Raw genomic sequence first — 22,326 nt, 5'->3', positions numbered from 1 at the left:
GGCTAATCTATATGTAATGTGGGAAGCCCCAAAACACAACCACAGAGCAGCAGGCATAAAAACATCAGCTTTTAAACTCACGTCTAGAATTTCCCATTGTGTCTTGCAGAAACGTGATGTTAGATTTCCACTGAATGAGATTAAAACACTAGAGAAAAGATTATTATTTCTTCTACTGCTGCAACTAAACCTTAGGTATTCAGCAGCAGGGACTTTTGTTACTGCTTGGAAAAGTCAGTCTGTTGTAGAATTTCCAGTGCAACTTGTGAAAGTGAAGTGGAAAGTGCAGCAACTGTGATCGTCCACGGCACGTGAGCTATTTTTGCAGCTGCGTGGGACTGTGGGTAGCTTTCCACACTCGAGCAATTAATTCTAGGGTTGAAGGCAACTCTACACTCAAGGATCTTCAAAAGGGAAAGAGAAATCACGACGCCACCTCGGGTTCACGACTCTGATTCGTAACAGATGCGGGGACCATAGCCCTTGTGGTTCCGTGTCAAGTCTGGAGACGTTTTGATGAATTCTGAGCAGATGGAGCATAAACACGATCCCTCACCCATGCACATTTACTGCCTACCAAGTGATTGCACATTCCCAAAACTGTACTGGGGCTTAACGGCCAGACCTCCCACCCGAATATTTCATCCACACTCTACAGCAGTGCAAACACCATCCCACGACCACAAGATTTGCCCCACAGCCACAAACAAGGGCCACCAAATCTAAAACCCCAACCAGGAGATCAGCAGGCTTGGCCAGTGACCTGGCACACAGACACTCGGCCTCATCTGGCACAGACCCTGCCTCCCACCACAGGACGGCATCCCCGAGGCTGGAAGATTTTGTGGTCTTGTAAGAGTGACCCACATGTCACACATGGAGCTCCACACACCCACCCTCAACCAGCAGCACACATCTAACACATCAGACACATCTAACTTGAGACTCATCACTATCAGATGGGGAGTTGAGGGGATACAAAAACCTAAACCTGACACTGTTAACTTACAACTAACTCCCAGAACTTGGATAGATTAGTATAGCAATTCTTGCCTTGCTAATATTCTCTGCCCTGCCACACTTGTGGCTTATTGCAGTCTGTTTTTCTCATTTCTCTTCAAGAAAAATTAACGTGGAAGCAGACTTTTTTTTTCCCTATCCTCAGAGAGAGTATTTTAATATTATCCCTGTAAGTCAAAGAAATTTGAATAATTATCTCACTTAACAATGTTGCTTGTGCTGCCTACAAAACTGCATTCTGCTTCTAAGAGTGTCTGAACGCTCTTCTTTCTTTTTTTTTCTTTCCTGGCACTTAGGCTGATTCAAACTCCTGCCTGCTCTTTCAGCTTGGTGTTTTATTACTCTGTAACCAGGTAGAGAGAAAATAAACCTCTCTCTGCCTGATTAAATTATTACAATAAATCTTCTACAGCCTAAAGGAAATGAGCTGAGTTTGTTAAAAGGAAATCACTAATATTTGTTATCTTACATAATTACTTTAAGGGGATTATTGATTGTTCCCTATACCATACAACTCTGCCTAAAATTAAAGACAAATCTCATGTCAAAAAAAAAACGTCACCCCACTTAAACAACTCTGAAGTGATTTATATGAAGAAGGAGGTACATATATAAGTAACCAACATATTGCAGCTGTTTGATCCCCAAAAAAATGACCTTACCATAAATGTTTGAGGTCTAACTTGTGCTCTGTGTGTGTGGCACCAAGTACAACTGGCTTCTGCCCTGTGACTCCAGCTTACTGTTATCACAGAAGTGCTGTTTGCTCATGTGAACTGCCTCTCCCCATGCCCACGGTGAGGAGCAAATCATCAGCTGCTCCGTAATGGATGCCTGTAGCGTCCATGACTCACTGTAATTTAAAGGCAATATTAAGAAGAAGATACGGCCATTACACAAGCAAACATGGTTATTTCCACTGCAGAAGGTATTTAATTTCCTGCTGTTACTGTTCCCTAGACAGGAGCAAAGCATCCACCTGGGGAACATCCCTGCTGCTGGGCTGCAGCATTAGACAGTGCTGTCCCTAGAACGTGACTCTACCACACAACAGATGGAGTTTGTCCCACTTGCACTCAACTACCACCAACACCTTTAGGTGCTAGCCAGGACATCAGGGAAAGATGCTACCCATCACGGGTCCATGGGACACGGGAACAACCACAAGACGGAGCTCACCGCGGACACTTTGCTCACGACGTCCCTCGCGACGGCAAGGCCCTGCGCGAAGGTGCGGGCGGCCACGAAGGCTCGCGTCACTTGCAGCTTGAGCTTCCGCGGCACGTCCCCAAAGGGCTTCAGCTGCTCCGTGTACTTGCTGACACACTCCAGGTACTCATCCGTGAAGTGGTACTGGGGGTTGACCAGCCGGAACATGCGCTCCAGCAAGCGCGCCCAGAACTCGTTGAGCATCTCCTCCAGGTTGACGTTGCCGCCCACGTAGTAGCGCTTCAGCTCCACAAAGAGGTCCTTGAACAGCTCCGAGTTCTGCATGTACAACCGGCCGTACGTCCGCACGAACATGTCGTTCAGCGACTTCTCAGCGTTCTCGAGAAGCTCTTTGAAGAACTCTAGGAAAGAGGAAGAGAAGATATGGTAAACATGGGCATTGGGTTGTGTGTTCACACACTTCTACAACCACTGCTGTTGCTTAACTGGAAAATTCAGCACAACGAGGCCACCATCCAAATGAAATGGAAGGTTAAAGGACTCTCTAAAAATTTTCAAATAATTTCTAGATCTCAAAATTTTTGATTACTCTTCATAAACCAACCTCCACGACCTCTCTCCAGGTTGGATGACTTTGCATAAGTGAAATTTCTTTTGATGCAAATCCGAATACCGTGACAAGAGTCAGCAAAAAGACAAAAAAAAAGCACCAGTTTCTTATGTTTCAATTCAACCATCTTAAAAGAAGTAATTTCAAAGCACAAGAGTATTGGAAAGAAAAAAGGTGGTTTTGTGTAAAAACAGATGTTTTACACAAATGGGTCTTTCTTTTCAGTTCTTGACAAATTCTTTTTCCAAAATGATCATAAACCAGCCTCAAAACCAAATAAATTTTAATAAATTTTAAAAACAAATCCAAAAATCTACCTCTGGACAGAGGTTCTTCCTCTGTCCTGCAAGTTTGTCATCTCTCAGGGCAGGGCCTGTCTCTAATTACCTAATTGGTCCTGATTGCAGACAGGGCTTCAGACGCTTGTAGCAGTGCAAAAACCCCCATAATTATACCAGAATTTGCTCAAAATCCAATGTTAAACACTTGGCAGAAGAACAAGAGATTTTTCAAATGACAAAGGACAGACAGGGGCCCTCGGGATTTTTATCACTTTCTAAAAGCAAATCCCCACTTTGGTTTACCCTCTGAGAGCACTGGACGGCCCAGAGAGCGGCTGCTGCCAAAGTGTCTTGGCAGTGCACCTACATCTCCAGCACTGATAACAGGCTCACCTGATGATGTCTGGCATGTCAGACGCAGTTTAAAGAACATGCCCTGCCAAGACCATGCCACCAAAGCCTTGGCACGTGGGTCTAAGCACAAACTACTCTGCCAAAAAACCTTTGCCTTGGAGATTTGGCATAGATGAATTAAAACAAAACACAGGGGAGGGGTCCGCTAGGCCAAAAGCACTTGGGCCATTTTGGAACAAAACTCTGTTCTATGTGGCCCTGGGAAGGAGCTAAGGAGAGCAAGGGTGGGCACTGCCGAGACAAAGCATCCCGTGCTGCCTGTTTGCTCCAGCCCCACGGGAACACCGGCACCCTGGGGCGCGGGCGCAGCCTCTCTGCCGCTACGCACGGCGCGGGCAAGGGAGCATATTATTTTATGCATGCCACCAGCAATTGAGGATTCTGACCTCTGCTTTTCTGTGACTCATATTCAATAAATATTCTTTAATAAAACATGCCTCTGTGGTTTTTTAAATCCTCAAAGGAGCAATGTTTAGGGCCAGAAGTTGTTAGAAGGAGGGGAGGGGAATATTTTGGCCCAGTGTGAATTTAAACCTTGTTAAAAGACATTAAAAGTATGCTGAAGTTCAGATTTTCGTCTTCAAAGTGCTCCAGTACAAACAAAGCCTAACACAGAAAACATTTTCTGGAAAAACTGAAACATTCCTTGAGTTCCTGATGAACAAAGTCATGGGGTCCAGTGCCTGACATGGCTGTATATAATGCGGCCTCTTAGGAGTACAAGAGAAATGATCCAGGGAAGAGGAGATTGCTTTCAAACACCCAACACGTCCTCTGTCCAATATCAGCAGGAACCTCCACTTTCGTTCCCATGACTGGCATTTCCTCTCCAGGAAGATTTTTTTCTTTTGAGTTTATACTATAGAGATTAACTTGGTATATATTAATTTCTAATTCACTTAATCATTTTGAAGGTTCACTTCCTTCCTTTGCTCAGACCTTTTAGTATCACCAAATAAGTTGTTTATTTAAATACTTTTGTGCCAGGCACAAGACCTGCTACATTCATCAGTAAACTCTTCAATAAGAATTAGATTTTGAAATTATATTGATCGCAAGTCTACTAGATAGTTCCAAGCACCAGTCTAAAGAACCCAAAGCAACATTTTCAGCCAAGAAAGTTATCTTTAGTAATACATACATATTACCATAACCAATGTATTTGCCTGCCCAAACTCATTTTATTGGTTACACTCCAAAGTGGAAGTTGAATAAACTGTATCCAGGCGTTAGAGCTCTTCATCTCTTAGCAATTTTTCATGTGGGCTAGAACTGGGTATGTTCATTAATTATCCTGAAAAAACCCCTGCATTCTAATTAGCAGCAAATACCTGTGCACCTGCAGTCTTCCAGCCAGCAGCTTTCCCTTGCCCGAAAGGAAGGTAAATAAAGGAAATGAAAACCTCCCACCAAAACCAGGCACTTCTAAAGGCCCAACACGACACTGCTGACGGAGGCAGCAGGCACACACAAAGCCGTCGTCTCTGGCTTGAGCTCCAACCACATTTTCACGGACAAAAAACACCCTTTCTCAAGTGCCACTTCGCAAATAAAGAAGGAGAGGAGGGCAGAGGACGCTGTGTGTGTGCAACACAGAGTCAGCATCCACCCTCCCACCCGCAAAGCCCCCCTGCCAGCACGTGCCTGCATCCCCAAACAAGGCCAGACAGGATGCCCTGACTGGCAACAGTGGCTTGGCCCGTAGGTGCCACTGCTGGCATCTTGAGGCTCCTGGGGTGGAGATGAGATTGGGATGGTGGGGAGGAGTGATGCCAAGCATGGCACCAGTGATGAGAGGCCACCCAACACCAGCAAGCAGGGATGGACCCAGCAGTGGGATGTGGATGGTGTCTTCCCCCATGCGATGCAGAGCACTCTTAATTTGGTCCGCAGCAGTGATTAAATTATATATATAGGTATGTTCTGGTCTAGCTATTAGCATAATATAAGTCTGCATCCTCAATTTCTATCTCCATGTCAAGAAATTGGCTTGGGCGCAGGAAGGAACATTAATCTTTCCGTGCAAACCACGGACAGAGATGTCTGCAATGAAGAAAAGAAAGCCCAAAAGTCCTTTTTATGAGTTAAATGCTAATCTGACTAGTAACTCCCTACATCTAATTAGATATTAATTCTCCCCTTCACGGAAATGAGCTGATTAGCAAACACCAATGTAACCCAGCATTAACCTTGCCACCACAAGAAGAAAAATGGCAGGTTCCTCTCTTACGTCTTGACTGTTTGCTGGGTAAAATAAATGACCACCTTTCATTTGTATTAGAAGTTGACTTGTTCTCAAACAAAGCAAACACACAAAGGCCTCGGTTGCTTATTTTACAGCACTGTAAAAGCACGTTTTACAGCTGTGTTGCAGGCAATCTGTACTCATTAAATTATCACTCTGACAGGCTTCCTGTGAAAAGCTGTCAAACGCAAACATTTTTCACAGACGACAAATCATACTTTGCCAGTGCTCTCTGAGACACTGCTATCTGGAGGGATGGCAGGCTCTCTTTTCCCTCCAGTTATCTTGTTTAAACTCCCCGAACAAGGGCTGGCCCCTCTGTCGACAAACAGGCACAAGCACACACACGGTTGGGAAGGGCTTCACAAACTGACCCGCGGGAGCAGAACATGGCTCAAAGGACTCCCTGGTTCTCCTGACTGAGAGCAGAGTGTGGAAAGATAGCTGGGTTACACAGAGAGGACGGACCACAGGCAAAGCATTGGGCTACCATGGCACAGTCAGCTCTGGTCCAACCTGACACAGGAGCAAGTCCACACTGTACTGCTTCAACACATCTCTGCTTAGTCCCGCTGATACAAAGTCACCTTCTCGCTCAGGACAAATGCAGGGGTGAGGGTAGTAGTGCTGCTGAGCTGCCTGGTGGGACCAGAGCCACAAAACCTTTCCTAACACCAAGAAACAAGTTTAAAATTTGTCTGTATTGTAAAATAAATCCTGTGGATGCCACCAGCTTTGATGCTCAAAGGAAGACAACATTTCCAATGCAATTAACTTTTAGAGACAGAAAAGGCAGTAATCTGCAGTCGGGCAATCTACAGCTCCGGGCTCTGTTTATTCTTTTAACACGTTTGAATTTCAAGGTAGAATTTCAATTCCCAACATTCGGCAAGAGCCTAGAGATGTCATGAAATCGTAAGAAAGACTAGATGTGACATACCTGGTATCTCTGCAATAAAAATCCCAGGGAAAAAAAGTCTCTGCTTTTAAACAAATCCTTGTATAAAGGAGCACAGTGGGAAACATAACCATAGCTACTTGGCAATTTCCTTTTTTTCAGGTAATAAGATGTATTACCTGTTTGCAGCTGGAGGGCAGACCAGCCCTGCCAGTAACCCAGCACAGGGGAGCACCGCATCTCCCCAAGGTGCTTCCACATGACATCAGATTCCACTGCCAGAATAATTCAAAACAATCTTTCTTCCAAATTGCAGATACATGAGCTAATTGAAGAAACACAGTCACTCCACCTACTGTGAGACCGAGCAAATCCCACCTCCAGACAACACATCCACCTCCTCTGACTTTTGAACCCAGTATTTTTTTTGATCCTGGATTCATGTCTCATCTGAAAAAATCCTCTTTTTTTTTTTTTTTTTTTTTTTACGTAAGAAGGGAGACAACATTTTCCTATTCCTCATGCTAACATTTTCAGGTATGTTAAGAGTGGGATTTTCATACAAGAGGGCTTTTGCTGAGGAGAGCCTGGTGCTGTAGGGCACAGTCCTACCTAAATCAAAGGCAGCTCCTGGAAATGAGATGAACACATCAAAGGGGCACATCCCCCTCTACCCACAGGCAGGTTTGGTATTTCCCTATGAACGCTGGTGACAAAGGAAGAAGCAGCAGAACTGCCTGGTCTGAGCTGCCTCTTGCCACTGTATGCCCTGTGTCAGAACCAGAGCACCAGTGCCCTCTGCCTCTCCAGCCCTGCCCCAGGCAAAGTCCACAGGGCTGAATCTGAAGCCGACCACTGCAGGAATGCAAAGTTTTGCTTTGAACTTCTTGATCTTCAGGAATGAAACACATTTATTTTAGAGAATAGTTTCACACAGAGAAGCACATTATTCCATGGCACCCTGATTGCTCCTCTTCCAGCCACTGCAAAGAGTTAAACCATCAGTGACCCAGCACCTGAAAACTCTATATTTTATGGAACAAAGGAAACCTTAACTGTGGTGCAAAAAAAGTAGAGTCTTATCCAAGGGCCGTTTAGCCAACATGCTCACTACAGGCACCCATCTGTTGGCCATGTTCAGGTGTGCTGCTGCCCTTCCAAAAGGAGACCAGGGTTGCCACACACCTTTCTGCTCCCAAAAGCCACCAGGCATGCTGCATTTCCCATATACCAGCTTTCCTTAGCTTAGAGCTGAGTTTTCAACTGTCCTTATTCTGTTTGAGGTCTGCAAATGAACTACACAAACATATCCCAGGTAGACATGCAATTACTCAACACACATTAAAAAACAAATAAAACCAGGTTCAAGCATGCAGATGGAACATGCTGAATTTTTATAGGCACAATTAATTAGTTTCAGATAATTTGCCACCCAGCGTTTCAGGCATACTCTTAATATGTTGTCCAGATTATGATTAATTAAGAACCGTCTGTCTTACCAAAACCTTTAATTTGCTTGTCTGTACAGACAATTATGCTTTCTAGTGCGTACAGGAGAACACTGCCACAAAGAGATTAATTATATTTTCTCCTTAAATGGTTTACTCATAAAATGTCCACAACAGCAAGATGGATTCCCAGACGAATGCTCCTGCCCAAGCCACAGCCCCTCGGGCTGTGCCGCGGAGGGGCCGGCGCCGGCACCGTCCCAACGCCTTCTCAGAGGTGCATCTGCGGACACAAACTCCACCCTGCAGCTGCTCCTACCATGCAAAGCAAAATTCAATCCAGACAGATAAAAGGAATTTGGAAGAAGAGAGACGAGTGTTTCACAGCTCTCTCTTCACCTGGAGGCTGAAGCCATGCACAGCCATGCCACCTAGTCCAACGCGAGAAGAGGGATTATTTTTTTTTCTAAATGTGCTTCATTATTTTTAATATGCCTTCACTTCCTTTATTGCATATACCGCATTTGTAATTTCCACCAGGGAAAAACAAACTGTAGCTTAACAACCTTTTTCCGGAAGTGTCGAGAAACCGATGAACACATAGTGTTAACACATTTATGGAATATGAACTCAGGAAGGGCAGGGCAGATCCACAAGCTGTTTCTGTGTCCTGTTTTCAAACATGTGTTAGCACTTATTGACATGGGAAGAACTCTTTTCACAGAGCTTGAAGAAGTACAGGCTTAAATCTTGCCAGTGCCACAGCAACAGCCCCAACATGTGAACCCCGGAGAGCTGAGAGGAACACCATCATCTCCCCTAACTTTGCTTGATTAGTGAAAAGTCAAGACAATAACAAGAACTGGGCCGCAGCCTCATAGGTTAAAACAAACAAACAAACCACCAAAACCCAGGATTTTCAGAAGTTCTTGTTTCTGAAGCACCATGGGGCTGGTGGGAGCTCAGAAGAGCAGGGCAGAAGAAAACACAGTGCCAGATACCACCATCACACTGAGACTGAGCTTGTTGGAGAATAAGAAGCAATGAAGGAGGAGGAAAAACAATGTGGAGATTGCTGCCTGTGATTCAAGAAACAAATAGCAGCAGATCACATCCTGATGCACACACCAGTCATCCCACCAAGAGAAATGCCCTTGGTCCCCTCTTAGTCCATTCCGCTCTGCCACATCCCATGCAGCAGGATGAGCCCAGTCTCTGTAGCCTCCTCCTCCCTGTTTTCAGGGCCTCTCAGTGCTCATGCATCCTGTTCTGGGTCAGTTGTAGTGGGTTTCTCCCACTGCTCCCATGCTGCCTCCTCCTTGAGCAGGTCCATCATTCCCAGCTCTTCCATCTCCCTCCTCGTGACAACAACTCAACAGTACTCTTCCCCAATCCACCTCCCTTGCTACTGCTTCTTTTCCCTCCATTGTTTGCTCTTCCCTCCACTCTCCCTGATGTCTAATTTTCACTGCACACATTTCTCAGTCTCAACTGACCTTTCAGGTACATCTATGATTTCTCAGCGGCTTCAGCCTGCTGATCCACATCCATCCAGTACCAACCCACCAACTTCCCACCTCAAACAGCAAACTCACATTCACCTGGAAGTGAGCTCCTTCAGGCTGCCTCCCACACCCCCTCTACTCAAAGGAGCTTTCTGGGACACTCACTAAGGTATTTCACACGTATGTGTTTTCCCAAGCCTCCCTTTCCACTGTTGTCAAAGAGTGTGAGGAGGGCCTGTGCTGCTGAACGGTGGGGATGGCTTTCTTGTTCCCATTACCTCAGTTGCCCTCATCTCGTTACACTTGCACTGAGAGTTCTTCCAGCTGGGGCCGCCTCTTATTTGTTCAGCCAGCACAAGAATGGCTGTACACTGAGACATTACAGTACATTAAACACTAACAAAATATCTCCAGCTCTGCACTGATGGGTTATTACACCCCCAAGTCCACCACAACATTCCAGAACAGCACCACCTCAACAGGCATCCGGAGGAGCAGCTACCAGGACCATGCACATAGGGTTGGTGGCTCCTTTGTGTAAGAAGGAGGAAGAGAGAGTTAATTTTAAACAGACAAACAATAGCTCATTGACTGGTTGACAGCAATTAGTAACCAGAGAGCACCGGGCACGTTTCCTGTAGCCAAGTACAAAGCCTGCTGCCTGCATCTTGGCTTTTGGGAAAAAAACCCCAAATGGGTAAGAGCAGTTTACCTGTGACCTTAACAGCTGAACTGCTTGGACCTGAGATCACAGAAGAGTGTTTGAACCCTCCAAGCCCATACACAAAGGGCTTTTGCCCATTGCTAAAGTCTTTGCTCAATTACAAGATCTCTCCCCCCCCCCACCCCAACCTACTGGGCAGGAGCTTCTCCTCCCTTTGAGATTTCCTCCGAGTTAACTTCACTTCAGGATCTTTCCAAGCCTCCCAAAGAGAGGTCTAGTTCCTGCCACTTTCAGATAAGCATCACCTCTCCTCAATGAACAGGACTAAAAATCATAGTGGCTTATGTACCTCCTTAAAGACCTCCAGATGGAGAGGAGCCAGTTGAACAAAAACAAAGAATAAACAAACTTCCAAGGCACAGACAGCAGACAATTTGTTTCATTGCTGTTGCAGTGAGTGGGAAAGCAAAAACAAAAGCCCACAAGTGGGATTTTCTAAAGGAAGTGCGTTGGTGGTTGCTACCATCACCCTGGGTATGCACTGGTCCGAAACCAAGTCTGAAGGAGCCTCTCTGCAAATGGTTCTTCCACAAAATTTGAGGGATCTTTACACTGTTTTCTGCTCTGGGTGGTATGAGGTTTGGTGCCACCCCTTTCTGGAGAGGGAAGAACAAGGTTGTGCCTTTATCTAGACATGAGCAGCAGCAGATTGACCAAACCACTCTACTACTTGTACATTAACAATGCAGTCGTCATCAGCGCACTTGCCTGAGGGTGGGTTGCAATGGGAGAGTTCTCTCCACTATACAGGTTTATTCAGAAGCTCGAATACCATGCAGCTCTGGCTCAGCAAAGGTCCAACAGGTCTCTATTCAGTGCTCCTGCTGTGCCACACACCTGGAGATGCCTCCTGCAGAGATGAACATGCTGGCAGCCAGTATTAACCCCATGGTCCTGCATGCCATGGACATGGGGGAACCCTGACAAAGGAGCAGGATGAGGACCTGAGTCTCTGCCCTTGCAGGCAGTTTCCAATAAAAGACTTAATGTGAGATGAAGGTCCCCAAAGGGCAGTTATTTCGGTAAGGCAGAGTGCCCCGATGGTCTGCCAAATTCTAACTATAGGAGCAGCAGGCTGGGCACCTGCAGGGCTCGTCTTTCACCGTTTGCCTCCACACTGCCTGAAGCAGCAGAAAGAAGACCACCAAAAGCTCTCCCTCCTCTCTTCTGCCTCCTTCCCAGTTATTAATATATCCCAGCCATGTGCCCCGCTGCACCAGAACACCTCCCTGTTAACTCCTACCTGGAGACAGCAGCTGGAAGCCTAGGGTTATCTGAACAACAAAAACTAAATTCAGAAACAAGATTACAGGCTTTTTTTCTCCAGCTTCAGCACAGTTTGGAAGGTATTTGGCCAATGTTCCCCCAACCAGTCTCTCAAACTCGGCCACATGCCAGTTTTTGGAAGTAATTCACGCACCCAGGAGTAACAGTGGGCTCACATTAGAAGGTCAAGGGCACCCTGAGATGTTTCAAAGATGCACATCATGATCACACTTTGTACCCGTAGCTACCCTGCCCAACACAAACATGGAGCCCACAAACAAGAATGCCTCTCCAGCCCCTCTGCCCTCTACCTGTGCAGTAGAAGGGCTGTGTGCACCACAGACTCAGGGACCCCTGGCCAACCCTTCTTCCTGGATTTGGTTTCTTTCCGCTCGTTGTCCCAAAGGGGTTTCCTTTTACATTTCTGTATTTGTTTTATCTTAAATGCTAATGGAAAAGTCAGGGGGAGTATCAGAAACAAGACTCTCAGCATTTAACAGCTTCCCAGATGCTGGGTTGGGCTGTACCGTTTTGTACAAATCCTTCTGACACCTGGTCATTGGGAACACCAAACCTACTGCCAGCCCAGCCCAGAAAAGGACCATCTCTCATTCACCTCTTCATTCCCATACAACAAAGGCTGCAGTAGTTTGCTGCCTTCCCTAAATCTAGAGCACACAGGAGAAAGGAACAAGACTTGATTTTAAGTGCAACAGCAAAAGTGCTTCTGAAATGCAGTGGCAGGAGAAACAAGGACCCAGCAGCGCCTCTGTGCATGGGGGATTGGGGCTCTGCCTGCCCAGTCACTCTGCAACCAGCCTATACAAAATAATTTCTCTCCCCAGAAAAGGGCTTGGCACAAGTTACATCTTCTAAGAGATTCAGGAAGTGTCTTTAATAAGAAAAAAGTAAGAGCATCTTATCTAGGAAGAAACCGAATAGCGGAAACACTGCAGAAGAATTATGGGCTATGTCCTGTCCCAGCTCCAATTCCTCAAAACAGCTGAGCAATTTCCCCAAAGCACTGCTTGGCTAGCACAGACCCCAGCATGGAAAACTTCAGCCTCAAAGGGCAAAAGAGGTGAAAATTTGAATTTAATAAACGGGATTGAACATTTATGCAGTCTTAATGTCACTATTAATTCTATTAATGTTATTAATCCCTGAGAGAGGGAAGGGGAGGGCACTAACTTGTGAAGATAAGGCACAGGAAATTTTATTTTAAAAAACGGGGGGTGGGATCTTTAAAGCCCTGACTGCTATAACTGCTTCTGTGGCATGAGATGTCATCACAGTGGCTTTCCCATGACTGTCATTGTCAGAGAGGGAGACGCTCACTCGGCCAGAGAACCTCATCTACTAATTTCTCAATGAATCCCATAAATGTATCGGAGATGATACTGGAAAAAACAGCAAATCTTCACCTCTAAAATCATTTAGCAACAGTGAATCCAACAAGTCACAAAGTGGTTTTTAATTTATCAGAAAATCATTTCCCTTACTGCTGAAAATACATACCTTACTGCTACGCTGGGATCAGGCTAGTGGTTTAAATTACATCAGGAGAGACCTCCAGGAGCATACGTAGCTGTACTGTAAGCAAATATTTAGACAGGATATATAAGATATGGGACTCCAAAGCTCCCAAGTTCTCCCAATGCCTGCAAACCAAACACATGCAGGAGGATCTGACGCTGTCACATTACGCATTAGGAGCCGAAATGACTCCTGGTCAGCCCTCTGGGGATGGATAATCAGCAGCTTGTTCCATGCTCCCGATTAAGAGGAGATAATCCATTTCTGTATGGCTTTGGTGTCAGATCAGAGCAATTCTGGCAACAGTTCCAACAGCACACAGCGCTCCAGCAACAGCTGATGCAAACACTCCAGAAGCCACAGGGCATCCCAGCCTCCATCCAAAGGACATGCCGCCACTTCGACTGTCCTTCTGCAGCAACAACTGCTTCAAAGGTCAAGCACATAACGGAGGCAGTACAGGTTTGCCTCTCAGACCTGAATGTCAAGGTTGAGAGATTAGCAGCCAAAGAACCCACAACAAAGATTTCCAAAAGGCTGGAGGACAGGGTTTGCTGCTTGGGCTGCATCCTGGAGTGGCCATTTGCAGCATGGGGATGTGTCACTCTGCAAGAGAAGCGTCCATTCCACTTGCTGGAGTGAATTTTGTCTCTGTGATAACTCATCTTGCCTGTTCAGTCACTCTGCACAGATGTAGCACAGAGGATTTCATGTGAAACAGAGGAAGGTGCACAGCTCCTATTTGTCGCTTCATTTTCATTTGAAAGGATTTAGCTATGAGTAATGAGGAAGCCCTGAAGAGCTGCAAATGGTAAAATCAGAGCATGGGTCCATGCAGAGGAAGAGCTCTGGAAGGGATCGTGTCCTCTTCCAGTCTCATTCCTAGAGATCAGGATAAATATATGGCTCTCAATTGTCTCTCCTTCCTGTAGTAGTTTGGGCACGTAACATCAAAAAGTGTGCAATGAACTATGTTAGACAAGGAGAACTCAAATGTGCAAGGCAGAACTGACCACAGCTGACCTGATGACCAAGCAGTGGGACAAAAGGAAGGAAAACAGCACCCCACAAGCAGACGAACACTCAACAGCAGGCTCTTAAACAAACAAAACACAGCAGTCTAGGGTATGGAACTCCAAAATTTTTGCAGAAGAGTCTGAGAACCTCAGAGGGGAGACTCTTCAACCTGCCCCAGCCACCAGCAGGAGCACTGCTGAAGGTATGCCTCCAGGTGACTGGGCTGGAGGGAGAGAAGCAGTCATGATTAAAAGTCTTCCAAGAGGTAAATGATGGAGGGTGGTAATCAGTTCATCTCTGCTTCCACTCCAGGTAAGATTAAAAAAATCCCTAAATCAGCTTTGTCTGCAGCAAATGAAGATTTAGATCTGATATTAGCAAACACTCAAAGACAGAGCCATTAGGCTTTGGGACAGGCTGAGGAGATTGCTAATTCTCCTTCATTAGTTTTGTACGAGGCAGAGAAACACCCTTCAGAGACAGGCTGGGCACAGTAAATCCAGTTTTCAGGAATAGCTGAACACCACCATCCCCTTCCAGACTTGCCGGTCAAGGACTCTGCAGGCTAAAATGGGAGTGAGACCAGAACAGGGGACACTGCAAGTGTCTGACAGGAGAAACACAGCACAAACAGAACAAGCTTGTACAGGGCTCCCTCCCAAAGCTCACCTATTTTGAAGCCTTGTGCTTCAACAGGTATCCAGCCCAGCTTAGCTTAATATCTCCCTGCCCTCACACAGCCCTGAAGCCATTTCTCATCCCACAAACAGGCAGATGCACCTTGCAGTATGTCTGCTCCATGTCAGGGATGCTAATGCAGGGAACTGTGCATGCTCTTTGTTTTCAATGCAGCATTTCAAAAAGCTTCGTCGTTCATTTAAGGTGAAGCAGATGCTGTTCCTCTGGTCTCTTTGAAAGGGCTTATCTATGGGCTGGATTTCATTAAGTGTCTTGTTCTGCATTTAATAAGCTTGCAAGTCTAGACACTTTGGTTCTCCCTCTATCACCCCTTGGTGTACCAGCAGGTAGAGACAACAGAGGTTAAGAGGGAAATATTTAGCTAGCAGATTTAGATGCTATCAAGATGACTGCGTAATTCCACTTTGACTCACTGCAATACCCAGGGATTTTTTCCCTCACCCCAGTGCCAATCCCTTTCGAAAGAAAGAGGTTGCTACCTGCTGCAGTAGCGTAGGGGAGGTTGCTAGGAGGTTTAGGGCACAAAGTCTGGGATATTCATAGAAAACTCACATGGAACCAATGATTAAACAAGGGAGAAAAAGGTCCAGAGGAGTTGCGTGGTAGAATCACCCTCTACTACCAGATGGTGATATACAAGCAGAACAACTATCTGAGCAACCCAGTCCACTCGACTCATCATACATTTCCATGTGCAACTGGTTGTCATCTCATTGCCCCAGCCAACAAGAACAACCCAAGCAGCAGCCTGATACCTTGCTCCTCCCTCCAGGGGATGCCCAGGCGCAGGGGCTGCAGCGTCCAGGAGCGCTGAGGCGCCTGCAGAGTCCTGCAGGAACTGACCAAGAGCTCAGCAGCAAACCAAGAGACGCTGCTTGGATCTCAGATGGGTGCTGTGCCTGATGTCTGGGCATCGACTGCAGCTGTTTGCAAGAGGTGGTCTCAAAAGAAAGGCACTGGGCTGCAAGGCGGGCAGTGCTGGAAGGCTGTGTGCCAGTTGCCTGCTAAGGGAGCTTCTTCCTGCAGCTCCCATGAGCCAGGCATGCCCTATGGAGGCCCAGTCTGACAGGACACACTGTGCACCCGAGGGCAATGCCGAGACCAGTCATTTGCTTATCTGTCAGCAGTTCACATCACTGCAGCGATGGGAACTCAGCCGAGACTTGTTCATTTTGGTTCTGACCCTGCATCACACTTGAACCCTCGGCCTCCACACAAAACCAGCTCTGTGTTTATCTGTTGCTCTGCTTAGCCCCAAAGGCTAGAAGTAAGATGGATACAAATCCTGTGGGTTCACAACATGTTGGGAAATATCAGCATTGTTGTGTATCGGGGCTGCAAGATGTGCACATTACAATTACACGCGCTGTGGGGATGTACCAACAAAACTAACTGCAATCTTACATTAGAGTAAAATGGCTTTTCGAAAGATTAATCAGAAAGAAAGATCTCTCTCTTTGAGAAGCAAGCAGCCATAATCAGCAAATATTTCTCTCTCACGGGATTGCAAAACAAGGCATGCTCTGCCCTCTGAGCCACGAGTCATGAACTTTCCCAGCAAAGGGGGAGATAGAGCAGAACGACTGCACAGAAAACAACAGGATGGGGATTTTTTATATTTTTATCCTAAGGAGAGCAAGTTCAAGGTCTCTGCACTCACCATCAAACTTCTTGTATCGAGAACTAAACATGGTTTGTAGGTGATTGCTAAGCTCTACAACAGCATTTCTGAAGTCATGTTTACTCTGCTGACTGTACTTCTCCTCCATTTCTTGAGAGCAGCATGTGTAGCCTTGCGAGCAGACTTTCAAGTGGTCACCTGAAAAACAGAGAAGAAAATATCCCAAGTTAAAAGGATTCTCTACACACGGGCAAAGAGGTCAGCTCACAAGGCAGAGGGTGCAAGGACCAGTAACACCATCTCTCCCAGGGAAACCCCAGCTGCAAGTGCTGGACCAGGCATATCAAAACTTGATTCCGTAGAGGAAATTTATAGCAACACATGGAAAAGCCTTGTCTTTCTGCAAGAACATTAAAAAGTGTCCTCTTACTTATTCAGTTAATAAACAGAATAAACAGCATTAAAAAGTGTCCTCTTATTTATTCAGGTAATAAACGTAATAAACAGATACTCATCCCGTACAGTAGAATTTGAAGAACCAGAAAACTGACCAATATATACTATGATAACTTCCATGAAGTTTTTGCTGAGTATTTGAATTACTTTCCATTCATTCAGTTAATACACAACATCAGTGGCAATGGCCCTTTTTTTACAGGTAAGTGCTGTTTTCTTCACCCTTCTCCTGTCCAGTTTTCAGAGGAGATCCCTCTCAGCAGCCCAATTACCACTTGATATTAAAATATACTTGTTTTATGGAATGGCCCAGGAAAATGCTTTATATTTCCCACCTCCTAATTTTACAGTTTTCTGTTATCATCTGGGGTGAAACTGGGGGGTTGTTTTTGGAAACTTAAACCAGATTTTTTTTTCTTCAATCTGAAAGATAATTCTTTCCTAGGAGTCATCTGGCTCAAGCTGGCTTAATCAGAGGGATCATCAAATGCTTCAGTATCTTCCACAGGTCCATTTCAAAATCCTTCAGAAAATCTGGACATGGGATCTGGCCCCATATACTTTGTTTTTAGATGCCTCACAGCAGTGCAAGATGAAGCTGTCCCTTTCCAGTATCACCCATAAAATGCTGCTCTCAAGTTTTGTGGGCCAAGATAAACCCTTGGTACAGCAATCCTCAGATCCAGTTTTCTGACAAGCCCCACAATGCAGCACCACCACAGGCAGGTGGGCTGATGCTAAAGTGGTTCAAATTTGGGCAAATTGTGCAAATCTTTGTCAACACTGAAGATACGATCAAAACAAGCAGTTAGGATGAGAAACTCACCCTTCCAAGTCAGATGGTATTTTAAAAGACACATCCTACATGTAAGCTGCTGCCTTCTCTCCCATTTCACACTCTGCTGACAAACCTTATCCTTCATTCTGAGGAAGCAGATGGAGACAAGAAGGCTCTTCCCTACCTGCTCACACACTGGAAGCTACCAACGACCTCCAACTATCATGGAGGTTCAGAGACTCCCTGCCAGAGTTGCAAAGCACTTGTCAGCCCCCATGCAGAAAACAACCTCTTCTTGACAGGCTGCACACCACTCACTTACCCAGGAGCCATCCATCCTACCTGCTAGAGTATCAGAAGTGAGTTTAAAGAAACAAAAGCAGTTTTTGCACAGTGCAAAACAAAGCCTGCCCGTGGCTAATGTGAGTGGTTGATGCTCTGCCTGCCTTGTACAAGATTTCTGAACATCTTTTGCCCACATGTTGAACCTCTGTATCACTTTGCATAACTTTCTAGCCCAGAAAAGTTAGTGTCTCTCCTTACAGGCACTTAAGGACCATCTTAAAATAAGATATAAATATTTTTATATCTGTCTATATACATATATAAGAACCTCTCCTCCTGAATCTACTTCCCTGTTGCACTACAGGGTTTGTTTGTTTTCTGTGGCATTACAGAGAGACCTTGACCAGCAGATAATTCCATCACATCTAATTTATTGCACAAGACCATCCACTACTCTTCAATTACGGAAAGCTCAAAGTCTGCTACGGGAAGCAGCATTGCTTAGGCAGCCTTCAGAAAACACAGAAAAATCCTGTTGTCTCCCTACAGATATATTTTTCTTCCATGGACAATTTCACTCTGTCTCAGAGGAGCACTTCCAGCAGCAAATACACAGCACTAAGGGGTGCAGCACTAAGGGATGCAGCTCCAGTGAGGCTTCACAAGCCTTTTAAAAGAGAGGAACAGGCACATCCAGATTTTCAGATCCTGCCCAGTAAATCCATCCTGGACACCCCTCTCTGAGCCTGTCTTACCAGAAAGCATTTTAAAAAAAATGGTGCCCAAGCACCACTGCTTTATTTCACTTTGAATCTCTTTGCTCCAATTCCAAGACAGAACTAAGGACTCCGACACAACAGGAACCATAAATAGCAGCAAAGCAAATTCAAACCTACTGACAGTGGGATTTCTTTTCCTGCTTACACTTCGCAGACACTTCTGAAGTTGTCCACAGATGCCCTAGGATCCCTAAGACAGTGGCTTTAACAACTTCTCCAATTTATTTATGATTAAAAAAACCCTAAAAGCCCAATGTATTTTACGAGTACGAGTTTTACATCTATTTTTACTAGCAAACTAAAGTTACCATTCCACCTAATGTCACAAAGCAAAATCATTTTCTGATCCCCCTTGTCCCAGATTTGACAGTGCCTCCCCAGGACACGTGCAAAGCCAAGCAAGGAGAACACTACTGATGGTAAATCAAGCTTGCACAGATCCCACTTGGTTGATCATTAAGAAATTATGCTCCAAAATGCAATTCAGACATTCAAAAATGAATGACCAAGCAATCTAATTATGGAAGATATTTCTCAGTCATGTCAGCACTATGTGGTCTTGGCTTGTGATCAAGAATTAGCTCTGTCTGGAGCTGAGGAGCTCTGGCTACTCAGTGCTAATCATATGAGGATGCACTGTGCTACCCAGCACTAAAAAACCAGAAAGTTTAGGTCTGTGGGCTGCTTTTCTAGCAGTTTTCTTACAACACAGTGGGAGATGCCAATGGAGAGTCCCTAGAAGACACTGGGGGCCCCAGTTTTCCCACAGGGAGGTTTGTCCTTAGCGCTGCCACATCCCTGAGAATACATCCTCGCTTGAGCAAACTGACAGGCACTGACACAGTTGGTGAGAAATCTCCTGTCTAGCCTTTTAAATCGCTAGCAGAGCTAATCCATTCAGGATCCATCCACAGGACTCATCCCATTCCCAAGTTTGTAAGGAGAACGACGCAACATCCCAATGTCCCATCACATGCTTGGGTGTTGGATCCATCACGTGCCCCTTTGGTGAGTGGCTGCGGTGTCGGGAACTGCTCGCACCTCCATGGGCAGAGGACCAGGATATCATCAGGCAACAGCTTCCAAACACAACAGTGCTACAACCAGGGAAATGGAAGCAATGAAGCCTGGAGAGCCATTGCTGCCAATGGTCCACATGAGCATGGACCAGTCATGCACACACAAACACCGACCTAGAGTCAAGATCAAAGCCAATGCTCCTTGTCCAACTGGCAGTGAACTCCTCTAAGGAAAAGGAGTGAAAAATATGTGTATTTAGGCATACTTAACAGAGATCTAATGCTTAGGTATATTATGCAGAGAACACTCATGGTGTGTGCTCGCTGTCAAGGACACATTCAGCAATAATTATTTCCCGAGTTAAAACTCATCAAACAATGCCCATACAAGGCAACTCTTCATCTACTGTTGAGTGTGAAAAACTCGGCAGCTTTTGTAATTTATCACCATGTGAGCACAGCAAAAATATAACACTACCACAGCCTCCTTTCAAGTTGGGCTTTTTACTGAATTGTTTGGCAGGGTGTGCAATCATCACATCAGGGGCTGCATGGCAAAAGGAGCTTAAGTAGCAGAGACTGACTCCACATATCTACCACATATGCACACCATCATCACAGCTTGTCATGGATTTGCAGCAGATCTTTCCCATGGCCTGTTGCAACAAGACTTTTTCCTCTATTTTATGATACTTATGAATACAGAGAGAGAAATGAGGGACCAAAAATTATGAAAGAAGCTTGCTCCTTGGCCAGTTAACAGCACACCTCTGGCGAAGGGAGGTGGTGGTTTAAAGATAGAAATGTGATGGTACATGATGTTACCATGTGTACATCCAAGGAAACGCACTCAGAAAGGTAATCTTGCAAACTTATGATTTAAACCATTACAGAAACACCACATTTAGCAGATTCCAGGCACACAGAGTTTCTTCCAAATCAAGCAACTATTTTGCAATGTGTTGGAAAACAAGTTTTCAGCAAACGAGTAAGTGAGCAGCACAAACTTAGGGGTTACGCTATACTGAAAAGCAGTTCTCTTTACTGAACAGTTTTCCAAGACCTTTCCAAAATGTTGTTTCTGGATGTCTAACATGCCTCCCCAGCCTGTTTCTCCTCACCTTGGCCAAGTTCATACTTTAAGTACAGCTAACTGCAAAAATAGATAAACTTTCAGGAGCAGTTTGCTGCGAGGTGGGGGGTGGGTATTTCTTTAAAAGACTCCAGTACACAGCCTAGCCCTTCACTGCAGCTCAGTAAGCAAGCCAGAAGTAGTTTATGGTCTGAGATGTTACTGTTGGAGTTGCTCCCATGTGAGAAATCGGGCTGGGGTAAGGTGGGGTGGTGGAGAAGCAGGAGGCAAACACTGCCAGTGTGCGGGGCCACCATTTCAGCCTTGTGCTCTGCCTGTTCCCTGTAGCACACATGGGCTTGTGTCATCTTTAAAGGAGTTTTATGACTTCCTCTGAACCAACTACCAAAGGAATCCCAGACTGTAATGCCGAGCCCTAATCCGATTTCACACTAGACTTGCCTTCTAATTATCACAGAATATTAGGCTTCCACCCATCATATATAATTGACATGCTACTGAGGCTTTACAAAACCCCCAACAAAGATGACAAGAAACACTAGCATCACCCCTGAGCACAGCTCCACTGCTCCGGCCCCACATTAACAAGAGGCAAGAAGAAGAAAGAAAAGCGTGAGCTTGTGATCGACTCCAGTGGAGTCATTGAAACAGACATGGCTACCGAACTGTCCACTCAATCTGATCACCTTCAATTTACCCAGAATACAAAAAAATGCCTAGTTTTCCTGGCTACAGAATGATCTGGGGATGCTCAACACCCCTGGGAATGGACCATCTTCAGTGGTGCTGCTGTAACCCCTATGAGCTGTTTAGGTATCTGCTGACAAAGAGCACTACAAAAATGCAGAGAGCATCTCGGCATACAGATATTTCCAGGTGAAATGACACTAAGCTGTGAACACCAAAGGGAGGAAAAAAAAAATCCAGCTCTGGGGTACACCATGCACCCAAAGCAACCCTGCCACCTCCTCCCAGGTTGTCACACACCCACGCTGCTTCAATGCATGCTTTCTGTTGAGCAGAAGTAGCAAACTTGAATTTTTAGTTGATGGCTCTAATCAGTGCTCTCCTTTTTCACTGGGTGGTCATTGTTCTCCACTTGCTTTAAAGCTGTGCTGCAGTCAGCCTCGTGTTTATTTTACTGGGGACAATACTCCTGTGGAGATGGTCGTGTGCCAGGAAGGAAGAGATGCAAAACAGCATTGAGGTCCTGCTAACAGCAGTGACACAACCACTAAGGGCAGCAGAGTTAGAATCCTAAGATCACATCCTGCAAACGACACAGCATTGCTGGTACACTGATCAGAGCAGGGCAAACCAGGTTGGCACATTCAGAGCTGTACTTCTCTCTGTGCTCCCAAGTGCACTGTGTTACATCCAACCCAAACCCTTATTTCAGCTGCACATTTCCAGGAGAAGCACTCTGTGCAAGATCTATCACCAGACACATAATAACATACCC

The 22,326-nt window shown here is 45.5% G+C and overlaps 1 protein-coding gene across 1 annotated transcript in view; it reads right to left on the bottom strand.

The window, feature by feature from the left end:
* GPC4 (glypican 4) overlaps positions 1-22,326 on the bottom strand; it is a 68,730-nt gene that overhangs the window by 21,200 nt on the left and 25,204 nt on the right. The window contains exons 2-3 of the mRNA XM_027741599.2: positions 16,494-16,652; positions 2,200-2,591 (exon numbers count right to left, since the gene is read on the bottom strand). Coding sequence (XP_027597400.2) covers positions 2,200-2,591; positions 16,494-16,652 — 551 coding nt within the window. The remainder of the gene's footprint in view (positions 1-2,199; positions 2,592-16,493; positions 16,653-22,326) is intronic.

This window comes from Pipra filicauda, unplaced genomic scaffold, assembly GCF_003945595.2.
Source record: "Pipra filicauda isolate LSUMZ 115617 unplaced genomic scaffold, ASM394559v2 scaffold58_size5111680_pilon, whole genome shotgun sequence".
Taxonomy (NCBI): Eukaryota; Metazoa; Chordata; class Aves; order Passeriformes; family Pipridae; genus Pipra; species Pipra filicauda.
This window is presented reverse-complemented; position numbering and strand designations above follow the sequence as displayed.